Source organism: Lithobates pipiens, unplaced genomic scaffold (assembly GCF_037356315.1).
Source record: "Lithobates pipiens isolate NorthernLeopardFrog02 unplaced genomic scaffold, aLitPip1_a1.2 Scaffold_28, whole genome shotgun sequence".
NCBI lineage: Eukaryota > Metazoa > Chordata > Amphibia > Anura > Ranidae > Lithobates > Lithobates pipiens.
In genome coordinates this window covers 101,110,027-101,124,504 of record NW_027507789.1, presented here as the reverse complement: position 1 = coordinate 101,124,504, position 14,478 = coordinate 101,110,027, and the positions used below count along the sequence as shown (strand labels likewise).

The 14,478-nt window shown below is 42.5% G+C and overlaps 1 protein-coding gene across 2 annotated transcripts in view; it reads right to left on the bottom strand.

Annotated features, from left to right (window-relative positions):
* Positions 1-14,478, bottom strand: part of STARD3 (StAR related lipid transfer domain containing 3) — a 175,390-nt gene that overhangs the window by 120,876 nt on the left and 40,036 nt on the right. For both annotated transcript variants that reach the window (XM_077459488.1, XM_077459487.1), the window contains one exon: positions 8,019-8,072. In XM_077459488.1, coding sequence (XP_077315614.1) covers positions 8,019-8,072 — 54 coding nt within the window. The remainder of the gene's footprint in view (positions 1-8,018; positions 8,073-14,478) is intronic.

The window sequence follows — 14,478 nt, the reverse complement described above, 5'->3', positions numbered from 1 at the left end:
AGCATACCAGTAAATTTAGAGCCCAAAATGGCAAATCGAAGGTACACTAGTTAAGAGACCTACACGTTTCTGAGCATGACAGATGAGAGGAAGTCACTCATCTGTCAGATTCCGGCTCAGAATACGATCCTATAGACGACAGCGGCTCCATGAAAGATAGCTCTGACGACAGAGTTGTGGTCCCTGCCAAGGTCAGGCGTACCAGACCCCGATATTCTGCTGTTGAGGTACAAAAACCACAGGGCTCTCGTTTGGAGCAGAGAAGTACTAGTGCCACTATTCCTTCTGGTGAACTGGCAAGCACCAATGGCCTAGTACACCCTGGTCATAGTCAAACTAGCACTGCAGTAACACGTGGTAACCTGCTGAGTCCCATAAATGCAGTTCAAGCTGGTGAGGTGGCAAGCACAAGTAGTGTCCCGCTGCCACCAAGAAGACAAACACAGGCCCATCAAGCCCATATTGCCCTTCCTGCTGCATTCGCCAATCCTAATTGGGAACCCACCACTCCTGCAGCACCCATAATTTCCCCATTCACTGGCCAACCCGGCATTCAGGTGGAAACATTTGATTTTACGTCACTTGATTTTTATTAGCTGTTTTTCACCAAAGATCTCTATAGATCTGTTGTGGACCAAAGCAATTTGTATGCTGGTCAATACATTTCCGCTAATCCCCAGTCCTCCCTTGCCAGAGATTGGAAATCAATTACGGTTTTTAAATTTAAGATATTTCTGTGCTTATCCCTCCTCATGGGCATAACTAAAAAGAGTGAGTTGCGGTCATATTGGTCCACTGACCCAATTCACCATATGCCTGTGTTCTCTGCCTCCATGACCAGGGCACAATATGAGCAGATCTTGTGGTTCATGCATTTCAACAACAATGAACTCTGTCGTCCTCGTGGAGACCCTGGATATGATTGACTCTACATAATTCGGCCTCTCGTAAACAGCTTCAACCAAAGTTTTTAAGACTTATTTACTCCCCATCAAGTTGTCTGCGTTGAGTCCCTGATTACGTTTTCTGGTCGCTTGTCTTTCAAACAGTACCTTCCCAGCAAGCGTGCCGGATATGGGGTCAAGATGTATAAGCTCTGTGACAGGGCCACAGGCTATACATGTAGGTTTATGGTTTATGAGGAAAAAAGATAGCCACCTAGAGCCGCCAAACTTCCCAGATTACATAGGGAGCGCTGGCAAGATTGTGTGGGACTTGGTGTCGCCCTTATTCAGAAAGGAGTACCACTTGTACTTGGACAATTATTATACAAGGCACTTTTTAGTCACTTGTTTGATCATCAGATTGGAGCATGTGGCACCATGCGACCTAATCGCCGGGGCTTTCCCCAGCGGCTTGTAGATTCCGGTCTTAGGCTGGGGGAGAGAGCCTGCTTCAAGTGTAATAATTTGCTTGCTGTGAAGTGGAGGGATAATAAGAATGTTTTAGTTCTTACCTCCCTTCATGCAGACACGACAGTCCAAATGCCTACAGCGACTGGTGTTGTGGAGAAACCCCTCTTTGTCCACCAATACAACCTTAATATGGGAGGGGTGGACCTCAACAACTAGTTGTTGGCGCTGTACCTAGTTGCCCGCAAGGTCACACGCTGGTACAAAAAAGTGTCTGTTTATTTCAATTGGCTTTGCTGAACACTCATGTGCTATACAGCGCTTCAGAACGGACTGGATCCTTCCATAAACTCTAGGAAGAGATCATCAGAGCCCTTCTGTTTCCAGACGGTGCTCCACTCACCTTCCCAGTTCAAATGCAGTAAGCCGGCTGCATAAGAGGCATTTTCCGTATGTCCTACCGAGTACCCCTACCCAACGAGCCCCCCAAAGAAGATGTTATGTCTGCGGCAAGCGCAGATCCAGGCCTCACACCCGCAATTATTGTCCATCCTGTCCTGACAATCCTGGTCCTTACATTGGTGAATGTTTTGAACGCTACCATACACTAGTTGGAGTATTAGTGTAGGGTACAGCACTGCACAGACTAGGCACACTTTCACAAGGTCTCCCAAGATGACATTGCACTTTGAGAGACCCAAACCTGGAACCGTAATGCCGTGTACACACAGCCAGACTTAGACAGCAAAGGTCCGACGGAACTAATCCGTAGGACAATTCGACCGTGTGTGGGCTTCATCAGACCTTTACTGTCGAAAAATCAGACAGACTTTAGATTTAGAACATGTTGGTTGAAAAATCAGTTTGTCTGTATGCTAGTCTGATGGACGAAAACCGACGCCAGGGCAGCTATTGGCTACTGGCTATGATCTTCCTTATTCCAGTCTGGTCATACGTCCTCACAGTCGATTCCGTCGGACTTTGGTGTGATTGAGTGTAGACAAGTCCGATTTGACGGAAGTCCGTCGAAAGTCTGTCAAAGTCCGACGGCATTCAGTCCATCAAAGTCCAGCCGTGTGCAGATTTTTTTTTTTGTATTTGCTTTGCAGGTATAGTATGTCTTACTGTTATACTGTAATGTTACTTTATTTATTTTGTCAGCAACAGCGTTTGCTCCCATGAAACATAAAGCCATGACTCCAGCATTGTAGGAGGAGATTTCACCACCAGTTAAAAATAAAATGGTGCATGTATGCCCATCATTAGAAGTGGGTGGATGCTATTCTAATGGTGGGCATACCCACCAATAAATCTTTTTTTATTTTCGTTCAGCCCACAGGCTGCATGAAAAAAAAATTACAATATGTGCCCAACAAGGACCAGCAACGTAGTGGTATGTTGCCGGACTTTGAGTGGTTATACCAGAATGATGCCTGTGGGTTTAGGTATGGTATGGTATCATTCTTTTCAGCCAGCAGTCAGCTTTCATGTAAAAGCAATCCTAGTGGCTAATTAGCCTGGGGGGGGGGGGGGGGGGGACATTCCCTCCTAAGTCTTCCATGGTTTTCTCATCTCTATGGCCTAAGAAACCGGAAGCTACAAGCATTTTATGACTTCGCCGGATGTAAACAGTGCCATGGGGAAATTGGGAAAGCATTTTAACACACCGATCTTGGTGTGGTCAGATGCTTTGAGGGCAGAGGAGGGATCCAAGGTAAATTTTTTCGAAAATGAGTACCTGTCACTACCTATTTCAATCATAGGGGATATTTACATTCCCTGACATAACAATAAAAAAGGCTAAAAAATTAACGAAAGGAACACTTTAAAAAAACATAACACCCAAACACCTCTGTACCCCCCCCCCCCCACGCAAGTTTGAACGCAAGCATCGGTCTGGCGTAAAATGTAAACAGCAATTGCACCATGCATGTGAGGTATCACCGTGAAGGTCAGATTGAGGGCAGTTATTTTAGCAGTAGTCCACCTCCGTAAATCTAAAGTGGTAACCTTTAAAGGCTTTTAAAAATGTATGTAGTTTGTCATTACTGCACGTTTGTGCGCAATTTTAAAGCGGATCATGTTTGGTATCCGTGTACTTGGCCTAAGATCATCTTTTTTATTTCATCAAACATTTGGGCAATATAGTGTGTTTTAGTGCATTAAAATGAAAAAAATAAAAAAAAGTGTGTTTTCTTTCCCCAAAAAATGCATTCGAAAAATCTCTGCGCAAATACTGTGCGAAAAAAAATTGAAACACCCACCAGTTTAATCTGTAGGGCCTTTGCTTTAAAAAAATAATAAAATACAGTGCCTTGCGAAAGTATTCGGCCCCCTTGAACTTTTCAACCTTTTGCCACATTTCAGGCTTCAAACAAAGATATAAAAAACATTTTTTTGTGAAGAATCACCAACAAGTGGGACACAATTGTGAAGTGGAACGAAATCTATTGGATTTTTGAAACTTTTTTAACTAATAAAAAAATGAAAAGTGGGGCGTGCAAAATTATTCGGCCCCCTTGCGTTAATACTATGTAGAGCAACCTTTTGCTGCGATTACAGCTGCAAGTCTCTTGGGGTATGTCTCTATCAATTTTGCACATCGAGAGACTGAAATTCTTGCCCATTCTTCCTTGCAAAACAGCTCGAGCTCAGTGAGGTTGGATGAAGAGCGTTTGTGAACAGCAGTTTTCAGCTCTTTCCACAGATTCTCGATTGGATTCAGGTCTGGACTTTGACTTGGCCATTCTAACACCTGGATATGTTTATTTGTGAACCATTCCTTTGTAGATTTTGCTGTATGTTTGGGATCATTGTCTTGTTGGAAGATAAATCTCCGTCCCAGTTTCAGATCTTTTGCAGACTCCAACAGGTTTTCATCCAGAATGGTCCTGTATTTGGCTGCATCCATCTTCCCCTCAATTTTAACCATCTTCCCTGTCCCTGCTGAAGAAAAGCAGGCCAAAACCATGATGCTGACACCACCATGTTTGACAGTGGGGATGGTGTGTTGAGGGTGATGAGCTGTGTTGCTTTTACGCCAAACATATCGTTTTGCATTGTGGGCAAAAAGTTTGATTTTGGTTTCATCTGACCAGAGCACCTTCTTCCACATGTTTGGTGTGTCTCCCAGGTGGCTTGTGGCAAACTTTACACGAGACTTTTTATGGATATCTTTGAGAAATGGCTTTCTTCTTGCCACTCTTCCATAAAGGCCAGATTTGTGCAGTGTACGACTGATTGTTGTCCTATGGACAGACTCTCCCACCTCAGCTGTAGTTCTCTGCAGTTCATCCAGAGTGATCATGGGCCTCTTGGCTGCATCTCTGATCAGTCTTCTTGTCTGAGCTGAAAGTTTAGAGGGACGGCCAGGTCTTGGTAGATTTGCAGTGGTCTGATACTCCTTCCATTTCAAAATGATTGCTTGCACAGTGCTCCTTGGGATGTTTAAAGCTTGAGAAATCTTTTTGTATCCAAATCCGGCTTTAAACTTCTCCACAACAGTATTACGGACCTGCCTGGTGTGTTCCTTGGTCTTCATGATGCTCTCTGTGCTTTCAACAGAACCCTGAGACTATCGCAAAGCAGGTGCATTTATACAGAGACTTGATTAAACACAGGTGGATTCTATTTATCACCATCAGTCATTTAGGACAACATTGGATCATTCAGAGATCCTCGCTGAACTTCTGGAGTGAGTTTGCTGCACTGAAAGTAAAGGGGCCGAATAATTTTGCACGCACACAACTTTTCAGTTTTTTATTTGCTAAAAAAGTTTAAAATATCCAATAGATTTTGTTCCACTTCACAATTGTGTCCCACTTGTTGGTGATTCTTCACAAAAAATTAAAATTTTATATCTTTATGTTTGAAGCCTGAAATGTGGCAAAAGGTTGAAAAGTTGAAGGGGGCCGAATACTTTCGCAAGGCACTGTATATAATGTTTGGGGGTTCAATGTAATTTTCTTTCTTTATTTTCAAAAACAAAATGAGAGCTGAAAAATACTCACCATGCCTCTCAGCAAATAGCTTGGGGTGTCTACTTTCCAAAATGGGGTCATTTGCGGGGGGGGTTTGCCATGTTGGCATTTTATGGCCTTTGAAACTGTGATAGGTAGCCAGGAGTGAAATTTACGCCCTTAAATCCTGAAGGCGGTGACTGGTTTTTGGGGCCCCATACGCAGCTAGGCTCCCAAACTGCCCTGCCATTTTAGCACCTCAAGAATTAAAATAGGCAGTCAAACTAAAAGCTGTGTAAATTCCAGAAAATGTACCCTAGTTTGTAGACGCTATTTTATTTTGCACAAACCAATAAATATACGCTTATTGACATTTTTTTTTTTTTTTTTTACCAAAGACATGTGGCTGAATACATTTAGGTCTAAATGTATGACTAAAATTGAGTTTATTGGATTTTTCTTATAACAAAGTAGAAAATATAATTTTTTTTCAAAAGTTTCGGTCTTTTTCCATTTATATCGCAAAAAAATAAAATGGCAGAGGCAATCAAATACCATCAAAAGAAAGCTATATTTGTGGGAAAAAAAGGATGCAAATTTCGTGGGTACAACATTGCATGACCTCGCAATTACCAGTTAAAACGACGCAGTGCCAAATTGTAAAAAGTGCTCTGGTCAGGAAGAGGATAAATCCTTTCCGGGGCTGAAGTGGTTAATAAAAAAAGAAGAAGACATCTCCCGCTGTAGAGCCATCATCAATCACATCACCCGCCACCACCGTCAACCAGAAAAAACATTTTCCACTGGGTCATTGGGACCGGAGGTCTTATTTTTTGATGGGCCGACTGTGGCAGAGCGTGGCGTAATTTATGATGGATCTACGCCCTGCCTCAAAAGCAACCCCCCTATGTTGAGGGCATGTGGCCTGGTTTGGTTTAGGAGGGGTGGAGTAGGGTTAGTTCGCCAATTCTCCCTTTACTGGCCTGCCAGACTGCATGCTCAGATAAGGGTCCGGTATGGATTTTAAGGGGACACCCTTTTACATTTTGTTGTGGGGGTTTCCCTCAAAATTCCTACAAGACCATTTGGGGGAGGGACCATGAGTTTTTATTTTGACATGGGGTTCCCCTTAAATCCATAGGGCTTAGTATGGATTGGGGGGGACCACCAGGACATTTTTTTCTAAATTTTGTAATGCCGGCAGTAGTTTTCTTTCTTTTACATTCAGCTGTCAGCGGAGAGCCCCACTGACAGCCGATGACTCATCCATTGTTAGGTACACCAGCGGCCCTAGCTTAAAAACTAGGCTAAATACTGGGAAAAATGCTAAAACATTAGCGGTTTGTGTCCAGCGTTTTTACAGCAGTATTTAGCTTTCCAGTGTGCATGAAGCCTTAAGCTGGGTACACACAGGCTTAATGTCAGGAGACAACGGCTGGTTAAAAAATAATAAAAACAGCCAACATCTGGCCTGACAGAAGCCAGCCGTTTGGCTTACACTCGCGCGCCCCCCCCCCCCCTCCCTGTCAGAGCACAACAGCTCAGCGGGGGAGATCGCTGAACTCGCATGGTTAGTACAGCGGCTTCAACCAGAGCCGACAGGTTTTTTCGTTCAACCCGCGGGGTTGAACAAAAAAAGACAAAACTAAAAAAAAAAAAAACTGGTAGTGTGTACCCAGCTTTAGAACCACTTAAACTAAACTAACTTAAAGATCGTTTTCACGGGCTGACATTTATGACCTCCCTCTGTAAAAACTTCTGCATGGCTGACAAAAAAAATCAATACTTTTTGTGAAGCAAAGTCAAAAAGCCAGAGATTCTAAACTGCATACTTGTTCTAAAAGACAAACCACTGGATCAGCAAGACATCCAAGGAACAAGTGCTTTGAGAAGGGCAGCTTCCAAACTTTCTCAGTAGCAGATTTTTTTTTTTTTTCCACAAACACATTATTGCATACATTATTTTTCTTTCATGTGTGTGGAAGAGGCTCAGAAGACTTGTTTAGTTTTATTGTTTCTCAGTCTTGTTGTTATATTTGAAAAGTAAACCACAGTTCTACGCCTGTTCCACAGTGCCTAGCTTAAAGGGAACCTGTCACTTTAACAAAATTACAAGCCCTACCAATGATATTAACACAGTGATGTAACAATTACTTTACAGTGACACAAAATGTGACACTCTGCAACGTAATCCCTAAACTGAATCCCAAATTGACTGAGGTGAATGTAGGTCTTAAAGTGTTACTAAACCCAGTAACATGAAAATAGTTCATCCATCCCCCCCCCCACAGTGCCCACAGCTTATTAATATTCTTTTTACATTAAAATGCTGCCACTATATACCTTTTTTTATCCTTACTGTTGTGGGTTTAGTAACACTTTAACAATGAACTTTCAAATTCAGAGCTGTCCTGTGTCTTTTGCACACTTTATAGGTTATCTCAAAGTGCCCCAATAGTTGTTATCATGGATTACAGTATGATCAGACTTCCTGTCGTACAAATCTACGAGTAGCAGTGGTTTAGTAGTTTGGCAAAAGACTATTGAGCGGGCTGACACCACTTTGTCCACAAAAAAGTTATGTGTTGTCAGTCCACTACAGAAGCCGAGTGCATTTCTGTCAGATTAAGAGGTATTTTTCTGCACTTGCAGGATCTTTACCAGCATAAAATTTGTAACATGTATTTTTTTTTCACTGTATACTCACCTGTGACATTATGACTTTAGCAATAAGAAATGCACTGGTCACCAAGGTTGTAATCTGAAAGACATCAACATTATTTTATAAGAGGATTGTAGCTTGCAGTACAGTGTAAAAAACATTACTTTATCTGCCTAGTATTACTTACTACCCATGGCTAAATGTGTGAATGAACCCCAAGTGATCCTTGATCCCCTCATGGCCAAACATTAGTTGCAGCCAGCTAACTACTGCAGTGTTTGGTAAGCCCATACTTGCTAAAGCTACATGCTCATTTGTGCCACCTTCTGGACATTGCACTGCAGCGTGGCTACAAACTTGATCCCAATCAACATGCTTTAAAAGTAGAACTATAGGCAAAACTTCTTTCATTTTCGATAGAGTAACAGAGGGTTATAACCCCTGTCAAATAAAAAAATTCTACATCCATGTCCCATTTCGGAGATTTCCCTTCACTTCCTGTCCCATAGCCAAACAGGAAGTGAGAGGAAATACCTGCAAATTAAGGTAATTCCTCGGGGACCCCTAGCTCACCAAAACTAGTGTCCCCATTGGAAGCATTTTTACTTTCACTTTCAATGATAATGGTAAACAGGACAAATAGAGAATGAATCTCCTTAATGGGGGTACAGACGGCAGTAAAAACCGACAGGTATTCTAATCACTTTCCACTCTATACAAAAAAAACTTAAATTATTTTTAAAAAGTGTTAGCTTTAGTTTTACTTTAAAGAGGAGTTGCACCCAAAAATGGAACTCCCGCTTTTCCGGTTCCTCCCCACCTACCTTGTCACATTTAGCACCTTTTTAGGAGGGGGCAGATATCTGTCTAATACAGGTACTTTGCTCCTACTTCCAGCGATAGTTTGCCGCAGATCCTGCAGCAATCTACGCCATGTACGGCCCCCCCTCCCCCCCCCCCGCTGTCTTCTGGGAGACACACAGGTCCCAGCAAACAGCAGGGAACCAGTAAGGATGTGCAGAGCGACTCGCGCATGCGCAGTTGGGAACCAGGCTGTGAAGCCGCAAGGCTTCACTTCCTGATTCCCCTACTGAAGATGATGGCGCCTCCACCCGGGAGCCGAGGGACAGATCGGCCTTGGGTGAGGACATCACAGGCATCCTGGAGAGGTAAGTGTCCTAATATTAAAAGTCAGCAGCTGCAGTATTTGTAGCGGCTGACTTAATTATTTTTTCGGCAGAATTCTGCTTTAACCAATTCAAGACCAGGCCTATTTCTGGCACTTGTTGCTTACAAGTTAAAATCTGTATTTTTTGCTAGAAAATTACTTAGAACTCCCAAACATTATATATATTTTTTTAGCAGAGACCCTGGAGAATACAATTGCGGTTGTTGTAATATTTTGTCACTCTGTATTTGCGCAGTAGTCTTTCATATGTAATTTTTTGGCAAAAAATACACTTCACTAAATAATAATAATAAAAAAAAAAACTATAAAGTTAGCACAATTTTTTTGCATAATGTGAAAGATGATGTGACGCCGAGTAATAGATACCCATCATGTTATGCTTTAAAATTGTGTACACTTGTGGAATGGCAACAAACTACGGTACTTAAAAAAATCTCCATAGATGACACTTTTAAAAATGTTATTCGTTACCTGTTTAGAGTTACAGAGGGGGTATTGTACTAGAATTATTGATCTCACTCTAACCATCATGGCAATACCATACACATGTGGTTTGAGCATTGTTTACGGCGTAACATAGGTATGCATTTGCTTTGGTGCACGAGCGTGGGGAGATGGGGTTCTTTTAAAAAAAGATTATATTTTTAGTTACAGTGTCTCTTTAAAAAAACATTTTTCTGATCACTTTTATTGCTGTCACAAGGAATGTAAAACATTCCTTGTTTTTTTTTTTTTAACTTACCAGAAACCCCTGTTGCTAGGCAGTCTTCCTAATCTGCCTCTTCCTATTCTGTGGCGCTTCCTCCTCTTCAGCGAACTGCCCCGTTGTGTTCTGGGACGTGCGTGTCCCAGAAAACAACGGGACCATTCACAAAGTTCTGCGTGACTCGAGTAGGAACCAGGCAGTGAAGCCATAAGGTTTCCCCCAATTAAGATTAAGATCGGCTTCGGGGGGCCGACATCGTGGGCTCGCTGGACAGGAAAGTGTCTTTATTAAAAGTCAATAGCTGCAGTGTTTATAGCGGCTGACTTTAAAAAAATAAAAAAATTGCGACCAGAACACCCCTTTAAGCCTTTGATTGCCCCTAAATGTTAACCCCTTCCCAGCCAGTGTCATTAGTACAATGCACCAGTTTAGCACCGATTAGTGTCAGTGGTAGTTAGTCAGTCCCCCCAGCGTTTGTGTCAGATTGACCGCCGCACTATTATAGTCTCATAAGTCACTGATCGCTGCCATTAGTAGAATTAAAACATGTAAAAGTACCAGAGTATTTACCATCATTTGGTTTAAGTGAAAGTTATAGCATTTGGGTACAGCGTTGTTTGACCCCGCAATTGTCTTTTAAAGCAGCACAGTGACAAATAGCAAAAATATTGCCTGGTCGCAAAGGGGTAAAACCTTTCTGAGCTGAAGTGGTTAAGGGCAATATCCTGCTCATTTTGCAAGGAAATGTGCCCTAGAGTTTAGTGAATGAGGTGAAATTCTGCTGACTTCCATAATCCAGTCACGTGCAATGAAGAATGCTGTTTTTAGTTTTCCTGCCGTGATTGCGTATTCTTTGCAAAGTGAAACTTTACCACATTCACTAAGCTGTCAGAATGGGCTTTGATCGGGTCTCTGATGTAGTACCCCGGAAGCGGTGTCACAACGTCCCTTACGGTTTACACGGCAGCCAACAGCACCAGGTTTAAGAAATCCACAGCATTTAAAAATGCAGATCTTGGTGTTTTTGAATACTATTAAGTGCAGAGGAGGGGTTTGGGGTCTTTTCGATTCTAGAGCCCTCCATAAAGAGTACCTGTCGCTGAAACCAGAAGTGCTCAAAAGCAGGAGGCTGGAACTGAGATTCCTGATCTTCTTAACTCTCGGCCATTGAACATGTCTGCCTACAGTAATCCTAGGCTCAGGACCGGGAGGGGAGGGCACACATCTGAATGCACATGTATATGAATAAATAAAGTAAACCTGCGGCTGTGACTTTGTAACATCATGTCACTTTGCTGCCCTATCAAAGCTATGGCAGTGTGAATATTGTTCATACCCATGATTTGATCAGATACAACACATAGGGATTACCATCAAGTGTATAGGACTCCATACTGCAGTCTGCAGCTGCTCTCTAGTGATCAAAGCAATCTCCAAAGGGTGTTGTAGCTGCACACATTAAACATTAATGTTCACCAAGCACTGGATACATGCCAAAAGAATAGGTAGTGGAAAAAAACAAATAGAAAAAAAAAAAAACATGAAAAAGGAGCAACCTTTGTCTACTTATGGGCATATTAACACATTCCAATATGGCCTATAGCAGATTGACGGCCAAGCAGGACTTTCCTCTTTCTGAGTGGACATATGACTCTCCATCGGCCACAGTAGGGGGAGGGGCTAAGCTTGCACGAGAGGGGGCAGAGCAGGCACAGGAGGGGGCAGAGCCAGGGCAGTCCACGGCGAGGAAGTGAAATCCCCACTGACAGCTGAAACGTCATTGGTTGCTAAGAATGCGGGCGGCACCACTTCTTAACAACTAATGACTGCCTGCATTCTTTTGTACAGAAGAAAGAGCCGAACCTGAAGGTATCAATTTTAGGTATCGGCGCACTTGCACAAATACCGATACTCATGCAAATGCTTAGTATCTGTGCAACATATTTATATATACAGTTGCAGAAAAAAAAAAAAGTATGTGAACCCTTTTGGAATGATATGTATTTCTGCACAAATTGGTCATAAAATGTGATCTGATCTTCATCTAAGTCACAACAGACAATCACAGTCTGCTTAAACTAATAACACACAAAGAATTAAATGTTACCTTGTTTTTATTGAACACACCATGTAAACATTCACAGTGCAGGTGAAAAAGTATATGACCCCTTGGATTTAATAACTGGTTGAACCTCCTTTGGCAGCAATAACTTCAACCAAACGTTTCCTGTAGTTGCAGATCAGACATGCACAACGGTCAGGAGTAATTCTTGACCATTCCTCTTTACAGAACTGTTTCAGTTCAGCAATATTCTTGGGATGTCTGGTGTGAATAACTTTCTTGAGGTCATGCCACAGCATCTCAATCGGGTTGAGGTCAGGACTGACTGGGCCACTCCAGAAGCCATTCTGTTGTTGATTTACTTCTATGCTTCGGGTCGTAGTCCTGTTGCAACACCTATCTTCTGTTGAGCTTCAGCTGGTGGACAGATGGCCTTAGGTTCTCCTGCAAAATTTCTTGATACACTTGGGAATTGATTTTTTCCTTTGATAATAGCAATCCAGGCCCTGATGCAGCAAAGCAGCCCCAAACCATGATGCCCCCACCACCATACTTCACAGTTGGGATGAGGTTTTGATGTTGGTGTGCTGTGCCTCTTTTTCCCCACACATAGTGTTGTGTGTTTCTTCCAAACAACTCAACGTTTATTTCATCTGTGCACAGAATATTTTGCCAGTACTGCTGTGGAACATCCATGTGCTCTTGTGCAAACTGTAAACGTGCAGCAATGGTTTTTTTGGACAGCAGTGGCTTTCTCTGTGGTATCCTCCCATGAAATCCATTCTTGTTTAGTGTTTTACATATCACAGATTTGCTAACAGGGATGTTCGCATAAGCCAGAGACTTTTGTAAGTCTTTAGCTGACACTCTAGGATTCGTCTTCACCTCATTGAGCAGTCTGCGCTTTGCTCTTGCAGTCATCTTTACAGGACGCCCACTCCTAAGAAGAATAGCAGCAGTGCTGAACTTTCTCCACTTATAGACAATTTGTGTTACCGTGGACTGATGAACAGCAAGGCTTTTGGAGATACTTTTATAACCCTTTTCAGCTTTATGCAAGTCAACAATTCTTAATTGTAGGTCTTCTGGGAGCTCTTTTGTGCGAGGCATCATTCACATCAGGCAATGCTTCTTGTGAAAAGCAAACCCAGAACTGGTGTGTGTTTTTTATAGGGCAGGGCAGCTGTAACCAACCCCTCCAATCTCATTGATTGGACTCCAGTTGGCTGACACCTCACTCCAATTAGCTGCATGTCTGATCTGCAACTACAGGAAACGTTTGGTTGAAGTTATTGCTGCCAAAGGAGGTTCAACCAGTTATTAAATCCAATGGTTCACATACTTTTTCCACATGCACTGTGAATGTTTACATGGTGTGTTCAATAAAAACATGGTAACATTTAATTATTTGTGTGTTATTAGTTTAAGCAGACTGTGATTGTCTATTGTTGTAACTTAGATGAAGATCAGATCACATTTTATGACCAATTTGTGCAGAAATCCATAACATTCCAAAAGGGTTCACATACTTTTTTTTTGCAACTGTGTGTGTGTGTGTTACACACACACACACACACACATATATATATTTATATACATACATACATACACACACACACACACATTGTGAAGTAGTGAGTGTACAGCTTGTATAACAGTGTACATTTGCTGTCCCCACAAAATAACTCAACACACAGCCATTAATGTCTAAACCGCTGGCAACAAAAGTGAGTACAACATGTTCAACTAGCCATTTTCCTTCCCTGGTGTCATGTGACTGTTAGTGTTACAAGGTCTCAGGTGGGAATGGGGAGCAAGCGGATTAAATTTGATGCAATTGCTCCCACTCTCTCATACTGTTCACAGGAAGCTCAACATGGCACCTCATGGCAAAGAACTCTCTGAGAATCTGAAAAATAGGATTTTTATAACAGCTTACCTGTAAAATCCTTTTCTTGGAGTACATCACGGGACACAGAGCCACAGTAATAACTGTATGGGTTATATGGCACCTTCAGGTGGTGAACACCCTAAACAGGAAGTTCAATTCCCCCTATAACCCCTCCCTTTACTGGGAGTACCTCAGTTTTGTAGCAATGCAATACATGTGTAATCAGAAAGAGGGGAGGGACCTTTGTGTCCTGTGATGTACGCCAAGAAAAGGATTTTACAGGTAAGCTGCTATAAAATATTTTTCTTCATCGTACATCACGAGACACAAAGCCACAGTAATAACTGTCTGGGATGCCCCAGAGCAATGCCATCTGAGGGGAGGGGACACAAACAAAAGTAGGGTGCAATCAGACCTGGGAACCTATACTGCTGCTTGCAGCACACTGCGCCCAAAGGCGATATCTGCACGCCTTCTTACATCCACCTGATAGAATCTGGTGAATGTATGGACTGAAGACCAGGTTGCGTCCTTGCAGATTTGAGCCACGGAGGCTTGGTGATGCACTGCCCACGAAGCACCAACAGCCCTGGTGGAGTGTGCTTTGACATGAAAAGGTGGAACCTTCTTCAAGCCATAAGCTTGAATAATTACCTT